Source organism: Tenrec ecaudatus, chromosome 13 (genome assembly GCF_050624435.1).
Source record: "Tenrec ecaudatus isolate mTenEca1 chromosome 13, mTenEca1.hap1, whole genome shotgun sequence".
Lineage (NCBI taxonomy): Eukaryota > Metazoa > Chordata > Mammalia > Afrosoricida > Tenrecidae > Tenrec > Tenrec ecaudatus.
In genome coordinates this window covers 29,082,878-29,108,371 of record NC_134542.1, presented here as the reverse complement: position 1 = coordinate 29,108,371, position 25,494 = coordinate 29,082,878, and the positions used below count along the sequence as shown (strand labels likewise).

The 25,494-nt window shown below is 41.8% G+C and overlaps 2 protein-coding genes across 8 annotated transcripts in view; one reads left to right on the top strand and one right to left on the bottom strand.

The window, feature by feature from the left end:
• RPE (ribulose-5-phosphate-3-epimerase) overlaps positions 1-25,494 on the top strand; it is a 96,575-nt gene continuing 71,081 nt past the window's right edge. Inside the window, exons 1-6 of one of the 4 annotated variants that reach the window (XM_075528864.1) lie at positions 4-176; positions 9,590-9,669; positions 14,996-15,135; positions 15,642-15,776; positions 16,168-16,254; positions 17,112-25,346. In XM_075528864.1, coding sequence (XP_075384979.1) covers positions 55-176; positions 9,590-9,669; positions 14,996-15,135; positions 15,642-15,776; positions 16,168-16,254; positions 17,112-17,123 — 576 coding nt within the window. In that variant the 5' untranslated portion in view covers positions 4-54 and the 3' untranslated portion in view covers positions 17,124-25,346. Of the gene's footprint in view, positions 177-9,589; positions 9,670-14,995; positions 15,136-15,641; positions 15,777-16,167; positions 16,255-17,107; positions 25,347-25,494 lie in introns of those variants that run through there. The other 3 variants (XM_075528862.1, XM_075528865.1, XM_075528863.1) reach the window with 3 other exon arrangements.
• The window catches only part of KANSL1L (KAT8 regulatory NSL complex subunit 1 like), a 99,911-nt gene continuing 93,294 nt past the window's right edge, over positions 18,878-25,494 (bottom strand). For all 4 annotated transcript variants that reach the window (XM_075528858.1, XM_075528861.1, XM_075528859.1 and 1 more), the window contains exons 11-15: positions 24,574-24,698; positions 23,290-23,341; positions 22,348-22,460; positions 21,248-21,413; positions 18,878-20,406 (exon numbers count right to left, since the gene is read on the bottom strand). In XM_075528858.1, coding sequence (XP_075384973.1) covers positions 20,179-20,406; positions 21,248-21,413; positions 22,348-22,460; positions 23,290-23,341; positions 24,574-24,698 — 684 coding nt within the window. In that variant the 3' untranslated portion in view covers positions 18,878-20,178. The remainder of the gene's footprint in view (positions 20,407-21,247; positions 21,414-22,347; positions 22,461-23,289; positions 23,342-24,573; positions 24,699-25,494) is intronic.

Here is a 25,494-nt window from a genome sequence, read left to right as displayed (position 1 = left end):
CTTAGGTCTGGCCGAGGGGACTTGTGGAGCAACTTAGTCTTAGGAACCGGCACCATGGCATCCGGATGCAAGATCGGCCCCTCCATCCTCAACAGCGACCTGGCCAACTTAGGGGGAGAATGCCTCCGGATGCTGGACTCCGGGGCCGACTATCTGCACCTGGATGTAATGGACGGGTAACTCCGCGGGGCTTGGGTCGGGGCTGCGGGGCGGGCGGACTCGGCGCGCCTTTTTGAAGCCTGTTGGTTGCACGGCGTCGCCTTCCCGCGGCGCGCTTCCTTGTGGCCGCGGGTCTGAGGCGGGAGCCCTGGAGGCCCGGCCCGCCGCGGACCTCACGCCGCCCCACAGCTGCGGCTGGAGCCGGGACCCCGCACCACCCCTCCCCCGCGTAACGTGTGGTCTTCCAGCACTTGGAACCCGGAAGCGACCTGACACTTCTAGGCCATTTCTTCCATTTTCAGTTGGAGAAACTGAGGCCCGAGGGGATGGGCGTGACTTGCCTGACTCAAGTACCTAGTTGGTGACACGACTGGGGAGAAAGGCTTAGGAAACGGTGGGGAGCATGGCACCAGGAGGGAGGCTGCCACGTGCTGGGTGCCCGTGGAGTAGTCACCGAACCACCTTGAGCTTCCTCGGCATTTTTTGAAAAGAATAGAACGGAGCAATTAGGGGTCTTTGAAAAAATGAGTCAGTTATGTAAAGTTCACAGTGCCTGACTGCTGTTTTGTCAGCAGTTGCATTCCGATTTGCCTGCTTATTTATCCTTCGGGCAGCCTGCTCTTCAGGGAGGTCAGTGTTTTCTAAGTAATTTTTAAGCACGGTAGTCATACCCGACTTAGCGCGACCCTGCATGGGAATCGACTCGGCGACTGTGTGTTTGAGTAGTAGGAACCCTGATGACGCAGCAAAGCCCTACCTGCTCAGCCCCAACCCTCCCTAAGTTCCAAGGGAGAAAGATGTGGAGTTTTGCGTCCATGAAGATCGACAACTTTGGAAAACTTACAGGGGCCCCCTCTCTTCTGTCCCACACATAAGGTCACAATAGCAATTGGACAATGGGTTTGGTTTTGATTGGAGGTGGTGGTATTTATAGCACCCAAGAAGCTAATCATACTCTTTGGAATCAGCATGCTAACTAATGTCTGAGGTTGGTTATGAAATGAGGAAACATTTAGAGAAAGCAGGCGCCCTTAAGATTACACAAGGTTGTGACAGAATTTCAATTTGCAACTTGGATCCTAGGTTTGCCAAGTGCTCTAAGTCCCACTAATAACTGATCATAAAAGTCATTACCTTGGGTTTCAGTAGAAAAAATACTTAAATACATTTGTTTCGTATTAGGTAAATTTCTATAGGCCCTCCTTCAACATTGCTGGATGGTGCTGTTTACAAAATGTGGTCAATTTCTTTTCTCTTTCATGTCAAGGCATCTGTGTAAGGAAAGTTTTGTTTTCATTTGTTCTAACTTAATCTGTTGTTTTTCTTTTGCTTTCAAACATCCAGTTACCTACCCAGGTTGCCTAACTGTTAAATGATAGAACCTTGACCTTGGAGCATTAAGAATTATATGCTAAGTGTATTCCTTAAATTACTTACTAAATCTGATGCTTCCTTGGAAGCCTTAAACTTTTACCAGTGTGGTGTGTATTTCAGGGATGGGTAGGTACAGTTGTGTGTTGAAAGGAAACATCTAGGTATCCCCGGACATTATAAGCTACGTGTATATATGTGTAATTTTTATGACACAGAAAGCAATATGTTTTTAAATAAACCTTGTCCATGTATATGGAGTAGACAATTGGATGTGGAAAGGAATATTTCCATTTACTAATAATGAGTTAATAACAACAGTACCCAACTCCCATTGTCCTCGAGTCGATTTTAACCAAGAGCAGCTGCCCCGAGGATTTTTTCAAGGCTGTCGTTTTAGAGAAGCAGACTACTGCATCTTTCTCTCTCAAGGCAGCTGGTGGGTACAGCTGAGCCCTCATCAGTTACACCACAATTCTTCCATATGACAATACACCCATTGCCTTGGTTCCCATTTCAACTCAGTAGTGACCCTATAGGGTTTCTGAGACTAAAGCTTTATGGGAACAGGTAGCCTCACCTTTCTCCCATGGAATGGCTGGGTTTGAACTAACAATCTTGTAGCTGCAGCTCACTGCTTTTCAGACAGCACTACCAGAGCACCTATGATGACAGCACTAATATTTAAGGATCCCTGGTGGAGCATGGGTTCTGCGTTGGGCTGCTTGCCTCAGGATCAGCACCTTGAAACCGCCAGCCCCTTCTCTGGAAAAGCAGAGGTTTTCTACTCCCATAAAGAGTGACAGTCTCCGAAACCAAAGGGGTAGTTCTACCCTGCCCTATCGGGTCACCACGCGTCAGAAGTAGCTCGATGTCAGTGAGAGAGCTAATGTTCATGAGGACTCACCTATTTCTGATCGAATCCTTTTTGTGAATTTGTTCAGTCTTGGTCCTCTTCTTACCTGCAGTATTTGATTGTGAGGAATTGAGCATGGACAAGTGAAATCACCTGGCCACCGACTCATAGGTAGGGAATGTGAAACCATGGGTGGGAAGCGTGGCAAAGTTTGTGCTGACTCAGAAATCAAAGGCCTTCTAATGCCACAATCTAAAGAGAATTGCTTGGATATTCTTTATCCTCCAGGAGGAACTCCCTCATTTATACACTTAATCTGGTTATTTATTACATGTATTTCCTGCTGTACAAGAAGTGCCATGCAAACAAGGTCTGCCTTTGACCCATCTCTATTTTCTGCAGATATGGCATCGCAGGAGCTGAGTTTCTATTGGCTGAATGAGTGGCTGTCTCATAGTGACAGACTAGGGCAGTGGTTCTCAACCTTCCTAATGCTGCAACTCTTTAATACAGTTCCTCATGTTGTGGTGTCCTCACCCCCCCTCCAACCACTAAAATTATTTTCGTTGCTATTTCATAACCACTTTTGCTGTTATGAATTGGGTGACCCCTGTGAAAAGGGCGTTCAACCCCCAAAGGGCGTTCGCCACCCACAGGTTGAGATCCACTGCTCTTGAGTATCAAGTTGCTCCTTAAAATTCCTCGGGACAGACCCTTAGCTTTTCGAGATAAAGGATTGTTTTGTGCATGTTTGTTTCCTCCTTTTCTAGAAACATTAGAGAGTTTTGGAAAAAGCAAGATCCTGCATATAGAAATTAAGAACTTTTTGCCTTTAAATACTGTTAGTCCTGGTTGACTAGAGAACAAATCCAGAGACACTCGTGTGTGTATAAGAAAGAGCTTTATATAAAAGAGCATTTGTATGTGGAGAAAACTTCCCAGTCCCGATCAAGTCCCTAAATCCGAAATTAGCCCGTATGCCCAATCCCAATCTAGACATTCCTCTTCAGGCTCATGAAACATGTGCAATGATGCCAAATGCAGAAAGATCACAGGCTGGTGGGTAGAAAGTCTTGTGAATCCAGGGGCGGTGTAAGCATCTCAGCACTGGCAGGGGTCTCCACATGGCTCCTCCAGCTCCAGGGCTCTAGCGTAGCTCCATGTGTCTTGTCAGCAGGAAGATGAAGCAGAGTCTCTGTGTTTCTGGCCTCCAGTGAGTTCTTTATCTCCACAGCGCCTCCAACTGGGGTCATCAAGTTGTGATCTGATTGGCAGGCTAGACTCCACCCCTTTGCCAGTTGACAAAAACTTTTTGAGGTCAGACCTGTGTGTGTTCTCCGTTTGCAGAGGAGGAAATTGGCTTCAAGTGGTTCCGTCCCTTTCCCAGTACTCCACCAGAAGAGGTAGCAGTCCAGGTGGTCAGTGCCCTTAGCAATGTTCCAGAGTCTCCTGAGCCAAGGACTGGACGCTCTTTCCAAAAATGGCTGACCATCTTTCAGTACTGCTTTTCATGTCCCTGTTTTTCATTCCATTGAAATGTTTAATCCAATATTCCATTAAAATTTCTAGCATGTACCTGCCTCTTCACCCCTGCCCCCCACCAAAAACAAAATACCCAAGACACATTGCTGATGTCAATACACCCATGCCCAAAACCAAACTCACCATGGATTGATCCCAAACTTACTGCCATAGAATCGATTCTAATTCATAACAACCATGTAGGGCAGATTAGCTCTGCCCTCTGTGGATTCCAAGGCTATGGATCTTGATTTCTCCCATGGAGTGGCTGGTGAGTTCAAACTGCTGGTCACCGTGTGGGCAGCAACCCAGCTTCTAACTCATTGTGCCACCACAGCCCCGCCCACCAATAGTCAGCAACTCCACTCCATAGTGGAGAGTCACGGGAAGAAAGTGGTTTAGTTTTGGGGGAAATGGCAGGTGGAGGACACTAGTGTGGCTGAACTCAAGAACGGTGACTTCTTGGAAAAGAATCCTGATGTTGAGGTATTTAAAGCACTGGACTGCCAGCCAGCAGGTCACACTTCCATCTGTCACTCCGCAGGAGGAAGAAGATGAGGCTTTCTCTTCCTGTAAAGATCTACAGCCTCGGAGAGGTTGTAGGAGGCGGTTGGCTTCAGTGATTGTTAGCCTTGGAAACTCTGGGGTTCTCTGTTATAGAGTTGCTCTGAGTGAGATTCGACCCAGTGGCAGGGGGCTTGTGTTTTGCTTTTTGTGTATGTTTTTATAGTGTGGTTTCTTGGAAAAGAAAACTAGGGTGTGTTTAATGAGTCACTAAACAGAAAGACTCAGCATTTCTCCCACCGAGTGGCACGTGTTGGTCCTCTGCTGGGGAGCAGAGCAAATGAACATTTTCTAATGTAGTAAGCAGGATTGGGAGGAATTTCATAGTAATACTGGCTTACGACTTCTGTTGAAAGCAGTTGACAGTGTCCTGGGATTGGGCCCATCGTCTTGCCAGGTGGGTGGCTTAGATTGAAGGGCAGTCACTCTCAGGCCAGGTGTCCTCACCTGTCACTTGTTCTCTGCCTCATCTGCTTTGGCTGTATTATCAGCTAAGCACTCCAGCTGCTAACTGGAAGGTTGAGAGGTTGAAAGGTGCCGCCGTCTGCACCTGGTGTGGTGTACAGCCTTGGAGATCCTCTGGGTCCAGTTCCGGTCTGTCCTGCAGGGGGTGCTGTGGTGGTGGTGCCCACTTCAATGGCATGCAACTTTATGAGTCACTTATTCACTGGAAAATTGTTTTCCGGATACATTGGTCCTATACTTTACACCCACCTTAATCCTTCATTCCATGTCTGCCTTGGGGAATCTGGTCATGCTTTTCTCTAAGTAGATTGTATTGCGATTATATTGTACACACAAAGTTTAAGGTTGATGAGGAAATGGGATGACCCTATATTAGAAACTTGTATACTTCTCAGTCCGCTGGTCAAAAGGGATACTTTGCATTTTAATTTTTACAGACTTTGCTCCAATAAGCTCCATCAAGAAGTGGGGAGTTGGAGGATGGGGAACTAAGTAATGATGGAGCAGGCCTCCTAGTAAAATTCCTTTTATTTAGACATGGGTAATTGAATCTTTTCTAAGATGGTCTTATAAGGGCTTCTTGGGGGCACTTCTGAAAAATTCAGCTTCCTGGTTTCTCTTTGGCCCCAGTTAGCCTTGCAGTAAAAGTAGACATCCAGTTGTAGCGCGGACTGTGGGCAGTTTCTGCCCTTGCTAGGGCACTGTACTTTTGCTTAGGTACATGCCTTGATAGTTACGGCTTAGGAAGTCTGGATTCTTCCAGCTTACTTGGAGAACTGTAAGCAGAGTGTGTTGAATTAATCTTAAGCTGTACAATTAGTCGCATAATTTGAGGGTTATTCGTTTATTGCAGCATGTGGTTGTTATATTTTGATGATATAAGCAACTTAAGTTCAAGACACCAGTTAATCCCAAAGCCATTGTAGTGGAGTGAAATTACCTTACCATGGCCCTTTTATCCATAGCCCCCATAACTACCACCTAGTCAAAGTCTATGAAAATAGTTGTAGAGGTCCCCAACTTGAGATCAGTCAGTCTTGCAGTCTACTGAGAATGCGTGAGCCATCTCAGAAGCAGGCATCCCGTGAGCATTACGAGATAAGTAAGAGCCACCAGCTGACTGTTGAGCTCCTTGCCTGATTGGGGAGGCAGCAGAGGTACGAGAAGCTGCAGCTGAGGAGCTGTGCTGAGACTGAGCCAAGGAGCCATACCAAGACCACGAGGCAGCAGAGGAGCAGCACCAAGACGGAGGCAAAGTGGCAGGCTTCTGGGGCCCTTGAAGCTAAGTGCCTTTGGGTAAGAGCCTGGTTGCAGAATGAGGGTTCCCTTTGGGCCTTGATCATTGCTAACTTCGTTTGGTAATACTGTTAGGGCAGAGGCTAAGGGACTTCCTGGCTGAGAGGCCAAGACTTAGAGAGACTGCAGACAGAGGGAATGAATCCTTAATGCCTTTTGTCTTGACTCATAGCCTGTTAGAATGTCATACTCGTGAGTGTGGTCTTTCAGTTCTTCATGGCCGTTACAACCGACTATTGAACCCAGAAGAGAAGTGTCATGGGAAAACTGATTGATTTCAGCTGAATAATATTCATTTGACCTTTCTCCCTTGTCTGACCCCTTTAGTCTTTTTTTTTCTTTTTTCAATTTAATGGATTTTTTTTTTTTTGCCAAAACATTTTGAGAGTTAATATAGATGTATCATTCCAAAGTTTGTTTACATCAAGCAGTATTGGAAACTTGCTACCACTATCAGTTTCAAAACATTTCTTCTTCCTTGAACTCCTTGACTTCAGCTCCCTTTTAATCCCCTTATACTAATCCCCTTATTCTAAATAAATGCAAGAGATGGATCCATGACCCAAAAAGCGGGGCTTAGGTGAGTGGTAAAATGATGAAGTACTAGGGGCTTGTCTTCCAAAGAACAAAGTGTTCGTAGGTCTGTATCCACCCACTGTACCTGCCCACAGGTTTGTCCTGAATGCTGACCTCTCACTTAAAGCGCTTTCTTCTCTGACTTGTTGTTAGCTGGCAGTTGTAGGAACAGATTACACCTGGACTTTGGAGCCAGTCCCCTAAATGTAAGACTAATTGTGTTTTGTTGCCAGGGAGTTGACTCCTACTCATAGGGACTGTTGAGGACAGAACTGCCTCTTGGGATTTTTTGAGCTATAGGGTCACTTTGCGGTGGAATCGACTCATTGGCAGAGAGTGATAATGTGCATGGGAGCAGGGCACCAGGTCCTCTCTCGCAGAGTAGAAGTGTAGGCAGAGTGCTCCATGGACGGAAGATGGCGAGACTTTGGGCATGTTGTCAGGTAGGGCCCGTGTTCTGGAGATGGATTTCATAGTAGGTAAAGTAGTGGGGTCAGTTGACGGACACACTCTACAACAGTAGGCTCAGAAGATGATTGCGGGCGGCACAAGACTGGACAGTTGTGTCCATCTGTTGTCAATAAGGTTGCTAGGAAAGACTCACTGCCGGTGAGTGAAATCCGACGCATAGCCCCCGTGTGGGACGGGGGACACTGCCCTGTGGGTTTCCAAGACTCACACTTTAAAAAAGAATTATTTTATTAGGGGGCTCATACAACTCTTATCACAATCCATACATACATCGTTGTGTAAAGTACTTTTGTACATTCATTGCCCTCATCATTCTCAAAACATTTGCTCTCCACTTAAGCCCCTGGCATCAGCTCCTCATTTTTTCCCTTCCCTCCGCCCCCCATTCCTTCATGAACCCTTGATAATTTATAATTTTGCCAAGACTCACTATTTACAGGAGTTGAAAGTCTCATCTTTCTCCCATGGAGCCGGCTGGTGGTTTTGAACATGAGTTATGGGTATATTGATTAATATGGCCCTTCCAGCCATAGTGCCGTGTGAGGTCGTATATAATAATTCTGTTTCATGTGCCCCTGTCTGTGGGCTCATTTTGGAGGACACTGTTTACAAACAGGAATGGGATGAGATGGGGTTCTGACTTTAATGGTAGGTGTGACTGGGACCACACTCTATTATTTTAGTTACTGTTTACTATGAAGGTAAATTATACATTACAGCTGAGGAGAAATGAAAAGGGTTTCTGGAGTGGCCTGGGGGAAAAAACTTGACTGATTAAGATTAGCAGGAGGCCAATGACTACTGGAAACATCGTGCCTGGCGCCTCAGGGCACATATACATAAATAAGATACATTCTAGAGGAAGAGAATAGAGTGTTGCATTTGGGTGAAATTTGATTGCACCAGGTACCACCCATCAAAAGACTTTTCCCTGCCTAGTCTGGTAGGAAGGTGGGGAGAGACTGATCAGAATCGCCTGTGAGTGATTGGGAACAGGACCCCCTGCAATGCCATCTTGCTGTGGGTGAAAGGAATTCACTGAGAAGCACAGGTGTGAGCCAGGAGTGGAGTGAGTCCTCTGACTCCAGCATCTGACTTGAACTTCAGCCCTACTGCGTGAGACCTTTCCTGGAACTTCTGTGAGCTCTGTGGCACACTGCAGCACTGACTGAGATTTGAGAGTGTGCACTCGCGGCGGGGAAATGCTGACAATCGCCCAAAGACACTTAGCGCCCTGCTGTACTCCTCAGCCCGAGTGCAGTCAGCTCCGACACCCCACTCCAGTAAGCCGGGGCCTGCAGGCACTTAGCTCCGCTCCCAAGGTTCAGTGAGCCCAACTTCCCCAATTAAGTACCCAGAGGCACCCCACTCTGTAAGCCAGCCTCCAGCACAAAGGCATTCAGCTGGGAAGTCCATTACTGTTCCATGTGCTGGCTCCTGGTGTGGGTGCTGCTCCTGACCATGTAACTGTCGCCGGGATCCAGGAGGTTCACTGCTAAAGGACGCCTTACATTTCTGGTGCTTGCTCCATTGGTAATGAAATCCCTTCTTGGCAAAGGGTGAACTTTTTAGGCATTAGGATGGCACTCCAAGGAATGCTGTTTACAATTGCACGCAGACAAACCCTTTCTTTCAGTATCTTCCCCACCTTACCAGACCCCTGCAGGGAAAGGTCATTGGTGAAATGTTAGAGACTTTGGCTAAAAGCTTTAACTGCTGCTGCTGCTGCTGCTGCTGTGATTTTTAAGGAAGTTCGAAAAACTAAATGATTGTCTTGTGATATCAGTATATTAGAAATAGCCACTGGCTGAGAATGATGATGGCAACAAATGTACATATGCGCTTGACACAATGATTGTATGGATAGTGATAAGAATTGTACGAACTCCCAATAAAATGATTTAAAAGAAAAAGAAATAGCCACTGGCAGGCTGTGATTCAAATCTTTTCCAGAATCCAGAGCTTACATGTGACTTGGGCACATCAGACAACTTGGGTCTTTTTGTCACCTTTAGGTTTTACCTTTTGTGTCTATCAATAGAGTGAGATCATGAGGTAAATCTGACATTATGAAATGTTGGCATAGCAAGGAAATACTACGTAGTAAAATTGAAGTCCAGATATTTTGAGTCTTGTTTAATACTGATGGCACTAAGTTTTAAATTGTAAAGTACGACAATCCTGGGCAGTCCTTATTCCCCACGAAACACATATTGGTGACATGGGCCACATGGCCATAAACGAAGCATAAGAGAAATACAGAAGCTGAATTGAAAACATTTGCAGAGTAAGATTTTGTTTGTCTTGTAGGCATTTTGTTCCCAACATCACCTTTGGTCACCCCGTGGTAGAAAGCCTTCGAAAGCAGCTAGGCCAGGACCCCTTCTTTGGTAAGTCTGTGTTATGCCATCTGAAGCTGGGCTTTTGGCTCATGCCAAGGAAAGAATGGATGGTTTGTTTCTCATGGCTAGCTTCATCTTTACCCTTTCCTCCTTCCCACAGCCTTCTTTGGCTTCAGGACTTCTTTGGCTTGGCGCCTGGTAGGCAAACCAAAACGGTTTCTGCTTCAGGGCTTTTGTGCCTACCTGCTATTCCCTTCATTCAGCCTTGTTTGCTCTGCTTCTCTGTGCCTCAGTTGCTTTGTCCTTTCCCCAGAGAGACCTTTCTAAACACCCTAAATTAACCCTTATCCACTATTAAATCCCCTTACAACTTCTTTCAACCTGAAATTAATCAGACACTCAGCGCTCTAAGGGTAGAGATTTAACTCATCTTGTTTTTCAGGGTTTTCAAGAGCTAAGCACAGGTGCTTGGTTGGTGTGTTAGTCTGGGTAAACTAGGGAAACAAATCCACAGAAAGTCCTACATATGTATATATGAGAGCTTTACCTAAAGGGTAAGTGTACATTAAGAAAGCATCCCAACCCAGTGCTGTCCAAGCCCATAAGTCCAACATTAGCCCAGATGCCCAACACTGATCTACAAAGTCCTCCTCATTCTCACAAAACACACACAGTGATGCCGAAGGAGGAAAGCCCAATCCTTGAGTATGTAAGCACCTCAGCACTGCTAAGGCTGCATCAGGGCAGGTCCATGTGGCTTCTCTTCAGGGATGTCTTGCAGGAAGTGAGCCTTGCCAGCTGAAGCAGAAAAACTGGCTAACGTAGCTGCACCCTAGTCTGACCATCAGAGAGCAAGAGACCTGAGAACTAGAAAGGAAAGGTTTACTGAACCATTTATCTCTCCACCCTGCAATTAACCCCACATGTGTTCATTGGCCAGGTTGGCACAATAAACCTTAACTATTTCAGTTGGGTTCATTATATATTAAATATATGTATGACTCCATTGGTTGGTTTATAATCTAGAAGTTTCTTATTTCAGTTGATTGGACTGAGAATTTTGGTAAGGTAAGGTGTACACGCTCCACTTGGGCCATGAATTACAGTATAAAAGTCCTAATTCAGACTGTTCACATGGAACATAGATGCCATTGTTGGGTTAGCTAAGTTACAAGCACGTCAATTTTTTACTGATTTTAAACTAAATTAGCAGTTCACCTGTCAAATTTCTTATCCAAAAGAAATTTTAGTGCATTTTGTAAATGGATATCTGTATGTAAGTAGGGAATTTAGCAATAATTAGATTTTATAGAACCGCTTCATGAAGGACTTTAGCTGTACTGTTCAATATCGTAGCTACTAGCTACATGTCTGTTTAAAGTTTTAATGTAGATTGTAAGTCACATGAACTACATTTCAACTTGTGGAGAATGTACATGGTGCAGGGCAGCAACAGGACAGGGCCGTCATTGCAGCAAGCTCTTCCAGACAGAGCCTCTCCGGATCTTTCTGCTGCCGCGCGCCAATGAAATGTCCATTATCACCTCACTTATGTAGCATAAGGAAGCAATGTTCTACCAACAAGAAATTTCTAAGTAATGATGTAATCTTGTTTAAACAATGTTTTTAAATCACCTTTTGGAATATTTATTTTCTAAATTAAATTTCATAATCTTTTAATACCATTTAACAGATGTCGTGACCTGTGAATTGAAGTCAGTTATCAGGTCTGTCAGAGGTGGGTGAGCTAGGAAGATCCACTTCTTTTTTTTTAGGTTATTTTGTTGTGATATATGTCTTTTTTTTCTTCCTTCTGTTGGTCTTATTGCTTCTTGCTGCCCATGACCCCTCTCTTGCCATTTTCTCCTCTTAAACCTTATTGTCACCACTGTGTACACTCTGCTTTTTGTTCATGGTCTATGTTTGTTTGCTGATAAACTTCCGAATTAGTCTTTCTAGGACTGAGTAAAGTTAAAGGGAATAGACTCAATGTACTTTAATATTGAGGTTCAGAGGGAAAAGTTTGTTCTTGCTTTTATCTGAATCTGTGGTCAAGGTTCTTCGATAGATAATATATGGTTCTAGGATATGCATGTTAGGGAGACCAGTGTTCCTTGGTGGCTGCTGGAGGTGGGTGTGGTGGGGTGAAAAGGGTGCTGGAGGTGATAGATACTTGCTGTTCTGTTCACTGGAAAGGTGACACTGCATGCAGAGGTAGTGAACCCCCAACCAAAGTGAAAACGAGCGAGCTCATGGAGATGGATGGTGGGCGAACACATATTGGTATAGAGTGGTGTGTACCTAGATGACAGCAGATAAAAGGATCTACAGATATGTGTAAATATAAATATGTGGGTACAGGTGCATACACACCTTCCAAATTGATTTTTACTGTTTGAAAGCTTTGATCAGAGTCCCATGAGACAATTTGGTCAATTAGAGCATAAAATCATGGTGTGCCTTCTAGTGCAATGAGTCGCATCTGGGGTCTTAAAATCTTGCAAGTGGCTTCATATGACACAACTACTGGTGTCTACTTAGCAGAAGGGAGACAGCTGGTAAGCAAAAGTTGAAGGAAGAAGCAAGTCTATACCAGCCGGAACTTCATTTGCCCCGAGACCAGAAAGGCTACATAGCACCTAGCTACCATGACTGACTGTTCTGACCAGGGTTGAAATAGATGATCTTGTATAGAATGGGAGAATTTGGAGCAAAAGGCAAGTTCTTTAAAAAATAAAAACTTATAAAGCCAGCACTCTGTCACTGTAGAGAAGAGAAAATGCCCTGAGCTTGTTGTCTTGAAACGAGATTTAAACCAAGAGCTACGCAGAGCCTGTCCCTGAGAGGGACCTTTAAACAAAATAGCAGGGTGGCTCACAGAAGAAAGGATATTAGCTGTGAGAGCCAAGCTCTACTTAAAAACTATCTGTATGTGTTAGTCTGGGAACTTTAGAGAAACAAATCCACAGACACTCATGTATAAGAGAGCGTTTTATATAAAGGTTAAGTGCACATCAAGAAAACATTCCAACCCAGAGCTGCCTAAGCTCACAAGTCCAACATTAACCCATATGTCCAACACCATTCGACAAAGTCCTGCTCCATCTCACAAAACAGACACAACAATGCCAACTGCAGGAGGAAAGCTGAGTCAGTGAATGTGTAAGCATCTCAGCACTAGCAGGGGTCTCCACACAGGTGCTCCAGAGCACCCAGGCCTGCTTTAGGGTAGGTCCATGTGGCTTCTTCTCAGAGATGTCTTGCAGGAAGTGAGCCTTGCCAGCCCGGAGCTGGCATCCTGGTCCGACCATTAGAAAGCAAGAGACCCAAGAACTAGAAAGGTGAGGCTCACGGAGCCATTTATCCCTCTGCCCTTCAATTAACCCCACATGTGTTTATTGGCCAGGTTGGCACAATTAACTACCTCAATGCACCCCTTGCCAACCTGGCACCTGTACATAATTCTTTAGCTTCACGTAACACCTACACCTTAATCCAGTTTATATACTGCCCACTTACATCAACCAAGTTCTGAGAAGACAATCATATTTTTCGACATGAGTCTTCATTCCAATTGGAACCTTGTGAAGTCTGGATAATGTCAGCAACAATACGCACCAGTTCACAGGCTCAAAAATCTCCAGCTGGTCAGGTTTTCTGGTCAACTCAGTGTGGGCTGCCTCACGGAGCCGCAGGGTGCCCCTTCGTCAACTTGCCTTTAGACCATGGGCTCTCATCAGTACTCAGCTAGTCTAGCCCCTCGTGCTAGGTCATAAACCTTAGACCAGTCAACCCGTTCTCATCTCCTCTTTTTCCTATAAACCAAGTCCACAGGTGTCAGTGGCCAAACTCAATCCGTCTTTATTGCTGCATTTCTCGCATTTCCACTCAACAAGTAGATCCAGGTGGTCACCTAGCAAGCATTTTAGCCGGCTCTGAGGCTCCCTTTAGCACTGTATGACACAGAAGGTCAACAAGCACTTCGCAGCCAAGATGAGCTCCAAGGAGAGCGCTGGAAATGTTTCAGACAGCATAATTGAAGAGACTGGGCACAGTGACAGAGGTAACTAATGCCACTGAGCAATTTATTGGAAAACTCGAATGGGAACCTAACTTTGGTGTAAATTTTCCCCAAAAATTCAATAAAATACTATTTTTAAAAGTGTTGACACCTTTTTAAGTGATCTATTGAGGTCAAAACTATCTTCATAATAATAAAATAGTGTGTCCTGTTATTTGAGCTGATGGTATAAAAGATTTCCCCCAAAGCCCACTACTCTCAAGTCAATTGCAACTCAACAAACCTAGCATTTTAATTATTTAATATGTAATTTCCGTGTGTAGTTCTATGAGTCTAGAGACATGCATACAGTCCTCAAGATAAAGAACAGGTCCATCACTCCCCAGAGATTGCTGTGTCTTCATCATCAACCCCTTACCCTGCCTACAGAGCATGGCAACCAGAGACTTGCTTTCCCAGAGTGCCATATGAATGGCTTCTTTCTTTTGACAGAAAGAAGTGCTGTTTGGTGACATTCCTCTCCTTGATGAACAGCACTCTTCCCACCTCCTCCCGGAATTCCCCGTTTTCATTTCCCCTTCTTTCCTGACCCCTACCTGGCTAATAAGTTTCGATTTGGGGCAAATGTTTTTTTGGTGTATGGCTGATTGCTTGAGTAGTACATTCCTCATATTACTGTTCCCTTTGAGGGTTGAAAAGTAATCCCCTATTGGGTTCAGTTCCATGACTGAAGGGTGTCTCAGAGGTCCATTACTCTGTTAGACTGGGAAGTCTGGTCATTTTATGATTTGGGATTTTCTTCTCCATGTATCTCTACCAAGCTCTCCAGAACCACTTGTTACCACATATACCCGAGTATAAGCTGACCCGAACATCAGGCAAAGCACCTAATTTTACCACAAAAAACTGCATTAAAAATGTGCTGAAAAACTTGGCTTATACATTAATATATTGACCTAACATCAGCTAAATTCTTTCCAATAATTTTTAATACTTGTAACAGGAAATTTGAGGTTGGGACAGTTGAGAAACATTGATCTTGCTATGAGCAGAGTTTGCTGACCCATAAACTTACTAAACATAGTTGAGATTCTCCAAAGAGGCTTGCTGGTGGTCATTGCTTGGTAGAGATTGAGTAGGGATGATATTAACAGTCTAGTAACCCAAGGAAAGCATAAACAATCCATTTTTTGTGTGGAAACATTCAAGATCAATAAATGTAACTGTGTATCTAGCTATGATTTGATGCCAGAAAGTTTAAATCTGAGGTAACCATTCCAAGCCATGTTGGTAATACATTTTTTGCTGTTTTCTATTCATGAAGATTCACGAGACATATTTTTTTCTTTTTAGACATGCACATGATGGTGTCCAGGCCAGAGCAGTGGGTAAAGCCAATGGCTGTCGCAGGGGCCAATCAATATACTTTTCATCTGGAGGCTACTGAGAACCCAGGGGCTTTGATTAAAGACATTCGGGAGAATGGTATGAAGGTAAGAATTCAGTGGTGATGGTTACAATTTACACACTATTTTCAAAGTTTAGAAGATTTGATGGCAGGTAATGATTGCTAGTTGAAACTTGGCTTAAGCACTGTGAAGCCAGAGATTTGAGAATAATTTGCCTGTCAGACAGACTTTACTTATTCCACTAATGTTTTCTAAAAGTTATTTCTTAAAGTTACTGGCTTTTGAGACATTTAAGTTCAATAGCCTTGTTGGTTTTTTCTCTTGAAGGCTATCTTTTGAACTAACAAGTATTCTTTTATGCATTTGACTTAGGTATATATTTTTAAAGAATATCATTTTTATTTGGCCTAATGTTTCACAGAATGTACTGTGGAAATAGCATATGTTGTACTTGAGTATAAGCTGACCTGAATATCAGCAGAGGCACTTAATTTTACCACAAAAACTGCATTAAAAATGTGAAACACTCAGCTTCTACACGAGTATGTACGGTAATTGCTCATTTGATGGTCAATTTGTCCGTGTTGTAGGTTGGTCTTGCCATCAAACCAGGAACTACCGTGGAGTATTTGGCGCCCTGGGTTAATCAGATTGATATGGCCTTGGTGATGACCGTGGAGCCTGGGTTTGGAGGACAGAAATTCATGGACGACATGATGCCAAAGGTAAAAGGAAAGAAGTTCTAAGGGTGGTTTTTATGGCATCCGATCTACATGTTGGAAATAAGAATATATATATTATCTTTACCGTAAACAGTCTTTATATTATCTTTATATTCCTTCAAGGTCGTTACTCCCATAAACTTCAGGTCTCTCAAGAATTGTCAGGAATTTTTTGGCTTTTGTTTTGGTCTTGGTTCTGTGAGACATACTTTCTGTCCATTATGACAAGTTAAATGCTATTTACTAAATGGAACAAAGATGGTTTTGACAAAACTAAATTTCTTTGGGGGCATATTGTTGAGGTTGATACTGGCATCTTTGATTTTTTTGTTCAGGTTGTTTTTATCCGTACCTGTCTACTTTAGAAATCACCTATTTCCTCATGTATATCTAGGTCCACTGGTTGAGGACCCAGTTCCCGTCTTTGGACATAGAGGTTGATGGTGGAGTAGGTCCTGACACTATCCATAAGTGTGCAGAGGTGAGACTGCTTCTCAGCTATGACTTGGGCCAATTTGCTATTCAGTGTATTGTGTAGGGCATTATTTCCTAAATGGGCTTGCTTTGTTGGAGAAGTCTTGTTTTACGTTTATGAATTTGGGGTCTGTTCCATGTGCTTCTCCTGTTCTGTCAGGACCCATCTGCTGTGGCTCTGATCTGAATGATCGTGGTGGTAGCCAGGCACCATCTAGATCTTTTAGCTTCAGGGTAGATGCGGCCATGATTATTGTAGACGGTCCTACAGGGTAGTTTCTTCTCTGAGTCTTGGGATTCAGTCTTTCCCTCTTGACTACTAGAAACCAATAGTTGTTATCTTAAATGAATGCTCACAAGCTTTTAAGACCCCAGACACTACTCACCAGGCTAGGATGTGGAACGTAAACTTCGCGAACTATATTGTGCTGTGAGTTGTCCCATAGGACTATCGTCGTAAGCATTTAAACCCAGAGCTTATACTCTGAGGTATAGTTGGTTTAGACTAAGAAGTATCTGTAACTATCTTCTAATATTTTATTTTATTACATATATGTACACATACATACATGTATTTTAAGGCCCCCTTGGTATATATGGGCATGTACACTAAGTTACACATATTTACAAATGTGTGTGTATTCACACATAAAAAACACCTGCACATGATTTTGGTTGTTGCTGTTAGGATTTTTTCCTCTTTGAACTAAATTGCTTACACATACTGTGCTTCTCAAAGTGGCTTGTGTGTAATTAAAATACTGGTGACAGATGGAAGAGTAGAAGCTCCAGTCCAGGAATTGTTTTAGGATCTTTTGTGTCTTCCTTTGAGACATAACCTAAGTGTTTACTTCTTCCAGGCAGGTGCTAACATGATTGTGTCTGGCAGTGCCATTATGAGGAGCGAAGACCCCAGATCTGTGATCAACTTGTTAAGAAATGTTTGCTCAGAAGCTGCTCAGAAACGTTCTCTTGACCGATGAGACCTCAGACAGCTCAGTATTTCTGCTCATGAAATCTCCTTTTTACTGGAAAACAACAATATTGACTACCAAATCATATCAGTTTGAGCACTACCCCTTTTTTGATCAATTTTCATTCCAGTAACTCAAATTTTAAGTGAAGAACATTCTAAAAGGGTGGAAATTGGTGTGTGTATTCTAATCTACATTTTTGGTGGTGGAATTTAAAGATTGCTATGATGAATATGCTGTTTTTACTGGGAGACTCGATTTTTTTTTAAAAGTAAAACCATGGCTCTATTAAGTTTACAAAATAGAAGTGTCTTAATGCCGAAGAAGGCATATTAGCTACTATGAAATAGGGTTTTTGTTTCTAGCAAGGACTTTTTTCTTATTTTGCAAAAGCAAAGGTAGTCATTACATTTTTCCCGTTTCACGTATTTGTGTTTTTGTGTATATACTCTTAATATGATCAGAATGCTAGCACTTAAGAAAATTGTCAGATTAATTCAGCTGGGATGAGATTCAGTATAGTTCTTGCCTCCCTTTTCACCGTGTATTTGATGCACTAAAACCCTTACCGGATCTCTGAAGCTCGGGGATCAGTGCTGCACTGTCAGCACAGGGCTGCTGGGTGTTCTCTGCCGGTTTTGCTAGAGAAGCCGCTCAGTGAGGACTTGTCTCTCGTAATCCCATCTGCCTGTTATTCTTGAGGCCATGAAATAATGCCGCTTTCTTTCTGATTACGAAGGAAAAGTAAAGCCTATCCAAATCACAGACTTCTTTGATATGTTATTAAATCTTCTAATCACTTCTATGGATTGTAAGGCAGGTATTCTGTCCCCATTTGGGTGCTGGGGGGGGGGGCGCGACGCTAAAGGTTCAGCAGGATAGCACCCTGGAAAGGATCCGGTAGAGAATTGGATTCTGTCTGCACTACTTTGATACATCCTGAGAAGTGGCCTAGGCAGACAGGAAGCTTCTTTTAACTTACCATTGCCTTATTTTTCTTCAGGAATTGTATATTGTCGCTGCGCCCATTACCCCCATCACTACCACCATCAAGCTGGTTCTGCCTCACAGAGACCCTATACAGGGCAGGTTAAAACTGCTTCTTAGGGGTTCTGAGACTGTGAATCTTTACAGAGACAGTGAAATCTTTCCCTTGGAGTAACTGGTGTATTTGAACCATTGACCTTGTGTTAGCAACCAGTGCTTGGCTCACGGGACCCCAGCAGCTCCTTTATTGCCTCAAGGATATGTATTTTTCTAAGACAGGCCAGGTGAACTCAGAGGTGACATTTCATGATTTAATCCGTAAGCTTTAGTTTGTGGATTAAATCTGCACGTAGCCAACAACTAGGTGCTAACCATTTCATTCTGATATTTTTGCAGTATAAGAATATGTAAGAAACAACCAGACCAGTGACCATAAACTTCATTGGGTTCCTATGAATTTTGTGGAACAGATTTGAAAAACAGAATGTTAATACGTAAGCACAGACTACAGCATCCTTGATTTTTTAAATTGTACTAGGCAAATTTTTGTTTCTTAATGTTTGTTTTTGTTTTTGGCTTAGGAAAATGTGGTGCCATGGCTAGGTAGCGTTTTAATCAAGTCAAACAACGCAAAGTATATAGAAATAACTTTTAATTAAAAAACTTACATAGAAGATTATAATCTCAGACATGACAGAAAGATTTGAGTTTGCCTGGCTTTTGTTTTCTCCTTAAAAAATAAGTGTACAATCAAACTACAAGAAGTTTTGTCAGTCTTGAAATTTGAATATTTTTCCCTTTGAAGGAACCAGTAGAATGTCTAATTCCTAACAGAAAATTAGTGTCAGATCCCATATAGGTCATATCATCTGGCCAGGATGATCAGTTAAATGGGTTCAACAACTTGAATAACCTATTGTTTTTTTAACATTAAAAATGATTCATAATAAATTGTCAACTAATTTTTTTAATGTACTAGCTCCAGAAAGAAGTTTTCCAATATAAACGCTTCAGTACCCTTTGAAAATTTTTCTATCTCACTCTAGAATGCAAGTCAGAATAGATGTTTGTTTGACCTGGATGTGGCAAGGCCTTACCGTACAGCTCATGACAACAGTAGGTTTTTACTTGCTTTAGTTTTATGACTCCTCGTTGTTGGTGCTTTACATTAGTGTCTTCTCTCGAGATGCTTCACAATTCTTAGAACACAGTGAGACAGAGGTCCAATGAAGTAGATAAAAAGATAGTTTTTAAAATGCATCAGCATGGAATTCTACTTTGCTTGTTTTATGTTTAAGAGTGAATAGAAAATAGCCTGTGGCTAGTCCAACAGAAATCAGTACTTTCAAATAAATGGGTATTGTGCCATCTGGTTATAGGAATTTCCATATATGACTTCAGCTTTTGGTAAACGTTTCTTTAAACAACCTCCCTCCTCCACAGTCAAAACTTGTAGATGCCACTGGACGCCTGTAATTCTTTACATAGAACGCAGCTTACATTTCATGGGGTCACTCAGACATGCATGGTTAGTGCCAGTGGCTTTTGAAAATACTTAGTGCATAGGTATGTATATGTATGCTATACACTTTTGTGTATGCTAGTGTGTTTTGAATATGATTTTCATTAATTACCATGTATACAGGAAAAAAAATACCTGTCAGTTGACCCACAAAGGTGTGTGTGATATATCTTAAAAATTAGGTACCTAATGTTACTTGACTTCAAATTGCAGCAGTTAATTTCTTGGTGCTAGTTATTTGCTTGATTAAATGCAAATGACTAGAACCTGTGTATAGATGGAGAGTTAGTTTTTCCTGTGGTTAAAGAAGGAAAACAAGGCTTATCGTGCTTAGTTCATAGACACATGAAAATAATACATGCAGTACATGCTCTTATTCTGGAGTTATGATTTGGAGGCATGAGGGGGTCAAGAACAGGACTTGCTTTTTTTAATGCTGTTTTCTCTGTCACCTGTTTTTTTTAACATTAAGTCTTAAGCCAAAGGCTTTAAACTCTTCCATTTCATCTGATGGCTGCTTTGCATGGTGGCCATTCTCTGATGCGTTGGTGTAGAAAATTTCCCCATGGAAAGTTGTGCTGGACCTTTCCATCTGATCCTTTTTCTCATCTTGGCACAATAAGGCTGCTGAATCTTCATCCTTCAGTGGGAAAACCCTTCGTTCCCACCACGAAGGCTGAAAGGGAAAATGTTTCAGCTAAGTTTCTGGTTTTTGTTTTGTTTCAATTCAACTTGGTCTCTGCTGCTATGGGGTACTCGGCTTTGTTTTCCGCCTTGAGGATCTTAGGAAAGCCCATGCCAAGTATTCTTAAATACGATCTGCATCTACTTCAGTCCCATTTCTATCCCTTCTGTGAGGTTTCTGCAACTTATCAACCTTTTACAGTCTCCACTATCTAGCTACTCTAGACATTGGCTCATCCAACACCTAATTTTAAGACAGAGTCCAGAAACTTTAGGAATGCAATGTTAGAAAATAATCTCAAAGAAAAGAAAGAAAACACTCTCCTCAAGGTTAGAACTGGGCCCAGGAGGAGACAAGTAAAAACGCAGGCTAACAAATACTGTGATTCTGTCTATCAGATTCATTTCATACGCAGACTTCATAAAGGCACCATTTCCTCATATTGAAGGGAGCACAGGTGGACATTTAGGCTAACGGACTGCATCAAGAGGCAGTGTTTGTAGTTCGTGATGGAGTTAGAATGCAGAGCTATAGATCGGTGGTTCTTAACCTGTGGGTCACACCCCCTTTGGAGGTGGAAAGACCCTTTTACAGTGTCACCCAATTCATAACAGTAGCAAAATAGATCATTTTGTGGTTGGGGGACACTACAACATGAGGAGCTGTATTAAAGGGTCGTGGCATTAGGAAGGTTAAGAACCACTGCGATAGAGCCTGGTCATTGCCCATAATTCTACAGTGGATTGTTTTAGTGATGAATACTTAACTTTTCAATAAGCAATTTCTAAGGTAAGTTTGTTTTAAGAAGTGGGTTGAGTAATCGTGTCCTTACTTTGGTTTCCTGACTTTCATTGAGGAAAGGGGAGCTGTGTGCACAGGGCTCACGACTTTCCGAGGGAAGTCCAGGAGGGCTTTGAGTAGCCCAGTGCTGTCCACTACTGAAGTCGCTGTCTTCTTTCCAAAGGAAGTCCTGCCCTTCAGCATTTTTACTGAAAGCTCTAACAAGAAAATACATAATTAGATTTCTTGAAGAGTTAACATTTTAAAATTCACGTGCTGGTTTGCCCAATGCTATTCTTGTTATATCTCAAAGGCTATACTATTTGTGAAACCCTCCGTCTAATTATAATAGTTTGCTTGCTTGCTCTAATTTTTAGGAGGACAAGGGCAATTACTTGACCCTTACAGTCTGAGATCTTGTAATGTCACCCACGCTGGCTCAATTCACATTTTTCCTCTATTTCTGCAGAGTTGTCTCCAGAATGTGGAGAAAAATAGAAATTGCATTTTGTGTGTTAAGATGTAATAATGGATTCTTTGATGCAAATTTGGTTAACTTGATACCTAAAAGATAAGTTGTTTTAATGGTACTAATTAAGAGATTCTTAAAGTACTACCACACTTTATATGGCTTTGTTTTCTGAGGTTTAGTTATATTGAAAATAAGCAAGTGTAAATGTTAGTCTCCCATCTATTTCAAAATTGTCATTTCAGTGATTCCTTTACATATTATTATTGGGAAAATGGATGATGAAGGGGCTTAAAGTTTGTGTGAAAATGGAATAAGATAGAATTTTTTCCATGAACCTTTTTGAAGCCTCCCTCGTAGTTTCCCCTTTCCTCAGTCAATTTGTTGTCCAAGTTATTTTAGGCTAATTGACTTGTATTGTCAAGTTTCTTGAGGGAAAAAAAATTCCTGAATTATTTCCACTAAATCAGATTAATTTCTACTATTCCAATGGAATGAAAGAAAATAGAGATTTTGTCCACCATTACGTAGTTAGCCTCAATATGTTTTTAATCCAAGTTCAGTATACACATTATCTCACCCCAAGTGTGTAAGTAGCTGATGTTTCACCTCTCAAAATTCGTGCAGAATCATGATGACTTTGCACGGTCCCCTAGTTTGGGGTTACATTTTAGAACACCTGCCTGCTGTTTCTTCTGTGCCACTTGCTCTGCTCCCACAGTGACCACCTGGCTTGTTCTTTCTCTTCATATGCTGTGTGTCTTTGGGAGAAGACTTCGTCAGAAAGATCTTCTATCTGAAATCAGTAAAAATGTGCTAATAGGTTATGAACCATTCCTAATCATAAGAGCATTAAGAACACACACAAAAATCTACTATTGGGTCATATTTACAGGTTTACCTACATTACAAAATAAGTTAATTGTGCTTACCATTTGCTACAGCTTACTGAAAGAATTCTTAATGCTCTGCTTATCCAACAGTTGTTTTGGACACCTATTATTATTTACCACACATTGTTCTACAAATAACCTAATATGAAAGGAGAGTTAAACTGTCATAGATAAATGAGAATTTAATGAATGATTTATCTGGCTTTCTAATTTCAACAACTGCTTTGAGTATAGCACTTAAAATCTGGACGTTCTTTCCTGGCAAGGGTCACTCATTCTGAAGGAGGAGGCTTAGCAGGTTAATTTTGGAAGCTGCAAGAGGCGATCAGAGTATATTTTGTATACTCTATGATATAGTATATAGAAAGATGGTTATTTGATTGGAACAAGTATATTCTAGAGCCCATCGCTGTGTGGAAATTGTGTTTGGTGACACAGACCAATCTGAAATTATGTAGGCTGTTTTCAGTGTATGACACTGAATATTTGTTATAGCAGGAAAAATGTTTGATTATGGATTAGGTAACATACACAAGGACTTCAAAAAGTTCGTGGAAAAATTGAAAGGCAACGATTTTGAGGATGGCAGGCTGATTACTAGTTAAAATTGCCTCTCAGAAGTGAAAAACGTCCGTAGATGTTAAGGAATTTTCACTTCCCTTTTGTTCCTTTGTCAAATTAAACAGGTGTCAGATAATGTATAGCTATCCAATTAATTGAAAAGTGACTTACCTCTTCATCTAAATTATAGCTATCCAAAGGCTGAAGAACCACCATCCTCCAGCTGTTAAAAAGACAAACAAATATCACAAGGCTTTTATTAATCCATCAGAATGTAGTAATTCTCTAAGCATGGCGACATGCAGTAATGCTTACTACTTTCCTTAAGACTTCCATAATTCAAATGACTTTTCAAAACGTTTCTTTTTTTAGAAGAAAAAAATAGTTTTCCATGAGACATATAAAGGAAAAGATGGTTTATTTTTTAGCCTTACAATGAACAATCTGTTCTACACAGCTGTACTTATACCTACTAGACTAATTTTGAATTAAGTAGTTAGTTTCCAGGTAAATGTCACTTCAGTAACAATTATTTTGAAGTGAGGGGTGGGGGAGCACCCTAGTTTGTAACATTGGCCAATTTCTCTGGTGTAAAGACTTCCACTACAGACTTTTTTCAGGCCACCAACAGGATTCCTTGTGACAACCAGCTCTACTCTGAGCTACTTCCTGCACGGCGTGCACTATGTAAAACAGCGTTGCTGAATAACACAAATGTTATTCCTTATTTTGTAGAATACAACAATATTCTCTAGAGAAGTCTGATAACACTGCATAGAATACTCCCTTAGAAAAAAATTATGGAAGTTGCTAGAATAAAGATGGGTAGCAAAAGTCCTGCAGCTGTTTCCTAGCTAAATTCTCAGTTTCCAGTTTCTATTTCTACTTTTTCAAAGTGCTGGTTTCATATTCCACGGAAACCACTCTCATCGTTGCTAACAACATCTTACTAGTTTGTAGACGGTATTCAAGGACCACCCCAATCTGGTTCTAATAGCCTTACCTCAATCTCCAGCATTACTTGTTGCCATAGTTACTTACATCCATCCCTAAGTTAACTTTGTGCCCTACAGAAAATAACCCATTGCCAATGAGTCACTTCTGACTCATAGTGGCCCTATGTAGGATTGAAGGCTTAGATAGCCTCATCTTCTTCAGAGTGGCTTGTAATATGAACTGCTGACTTTAGCAGTCCATGGCTTATCCAACAGTGTCACAGAGGCTCCAATATACATAACAGATCCTCGATGAATGAAAAAAGACTCTTAGGAGTGCTAAAGTAAGTATAGAAATGACCAATTTTCGGGTGTAAAGTTGCAATTAACTCTATGGCACCATTTCTCCATGCGTAATGCAGACTCTCCATAAATGGAAGTGACATCTTGTTATAATAAGTTAAAATCCTATCCACACTATGAAAATTTAAAGAAAAAGGAAAAATGTATGTGTAGGTACCTTGGCGTAAGTATTTCCTTGTATTGGAGTTTCTCCAGCTTAGCTGGGGCCACTAATGACATGGGAATTACAATGTTGTCTATGTCATAAGAGCTCTCACTTCTCAGTCTCCGCCTTGCAGTTGTCTACAAAACAGAATTGCAGTGGTCTCAGAGTAGCAGCTGAAGGGTGTGACGACACTTTCCTTTCTGGAGTTACATACGCTAAGGCAGCGGTTCTGTAAGTGCACTAATAGGAACATAGCTATGAACTGTTACCAGGAACAATAAGGGAAGCATACCTAGCTTCATTAATCCCAAACAATCTCTTCTGACAAATATATAATGTATTTTTTGTGGACATACAAGGCTATCTTTAAGACCATTAAAAAGTATAAGTGGCTTAGAAGTCTATTTTTTTAAAGGTTAATAGTAAAGAGTATCTTAAGTGCCAATAAAATGCGCAATGAACAAACTCACTATTTTAAAAGATGGTATGAAGTATGTTTTGCCAAGTCATTTACTATCTTCATTTATGCGTTCTGATCCCTCCATTCTGACCTTAAACCCTCCCCTAACTTCTCTGCTCCCTGACCAGATGACAAAAACAAAACACGCTTGAGTTCTATCTAGGTTATATTTAGCTTCATGCTAGGAAGAAGGGACAGTCATGACGAAGTTCAAGAGTTAACACAGAAAAGGAAGCCATAAATAAGAACCGCTTGCTTCCTATATTAAAACATATTTAATCAAATTAAAGGTAATAAAATTTGTGACGTCTAAGATAGTTTAAAATATGCTTATGTGTGCCATTACATAAGACTGTTAAAAAATGGAAGAAAGAAAAGGCTTTCTACTCCAGTAAAGTGTTAAACAGTCTTGGAAACTACAGGGGCAGTTCTACCCCATCCTATATGGTTGCTTTGAGTTGTAATTGACTCAG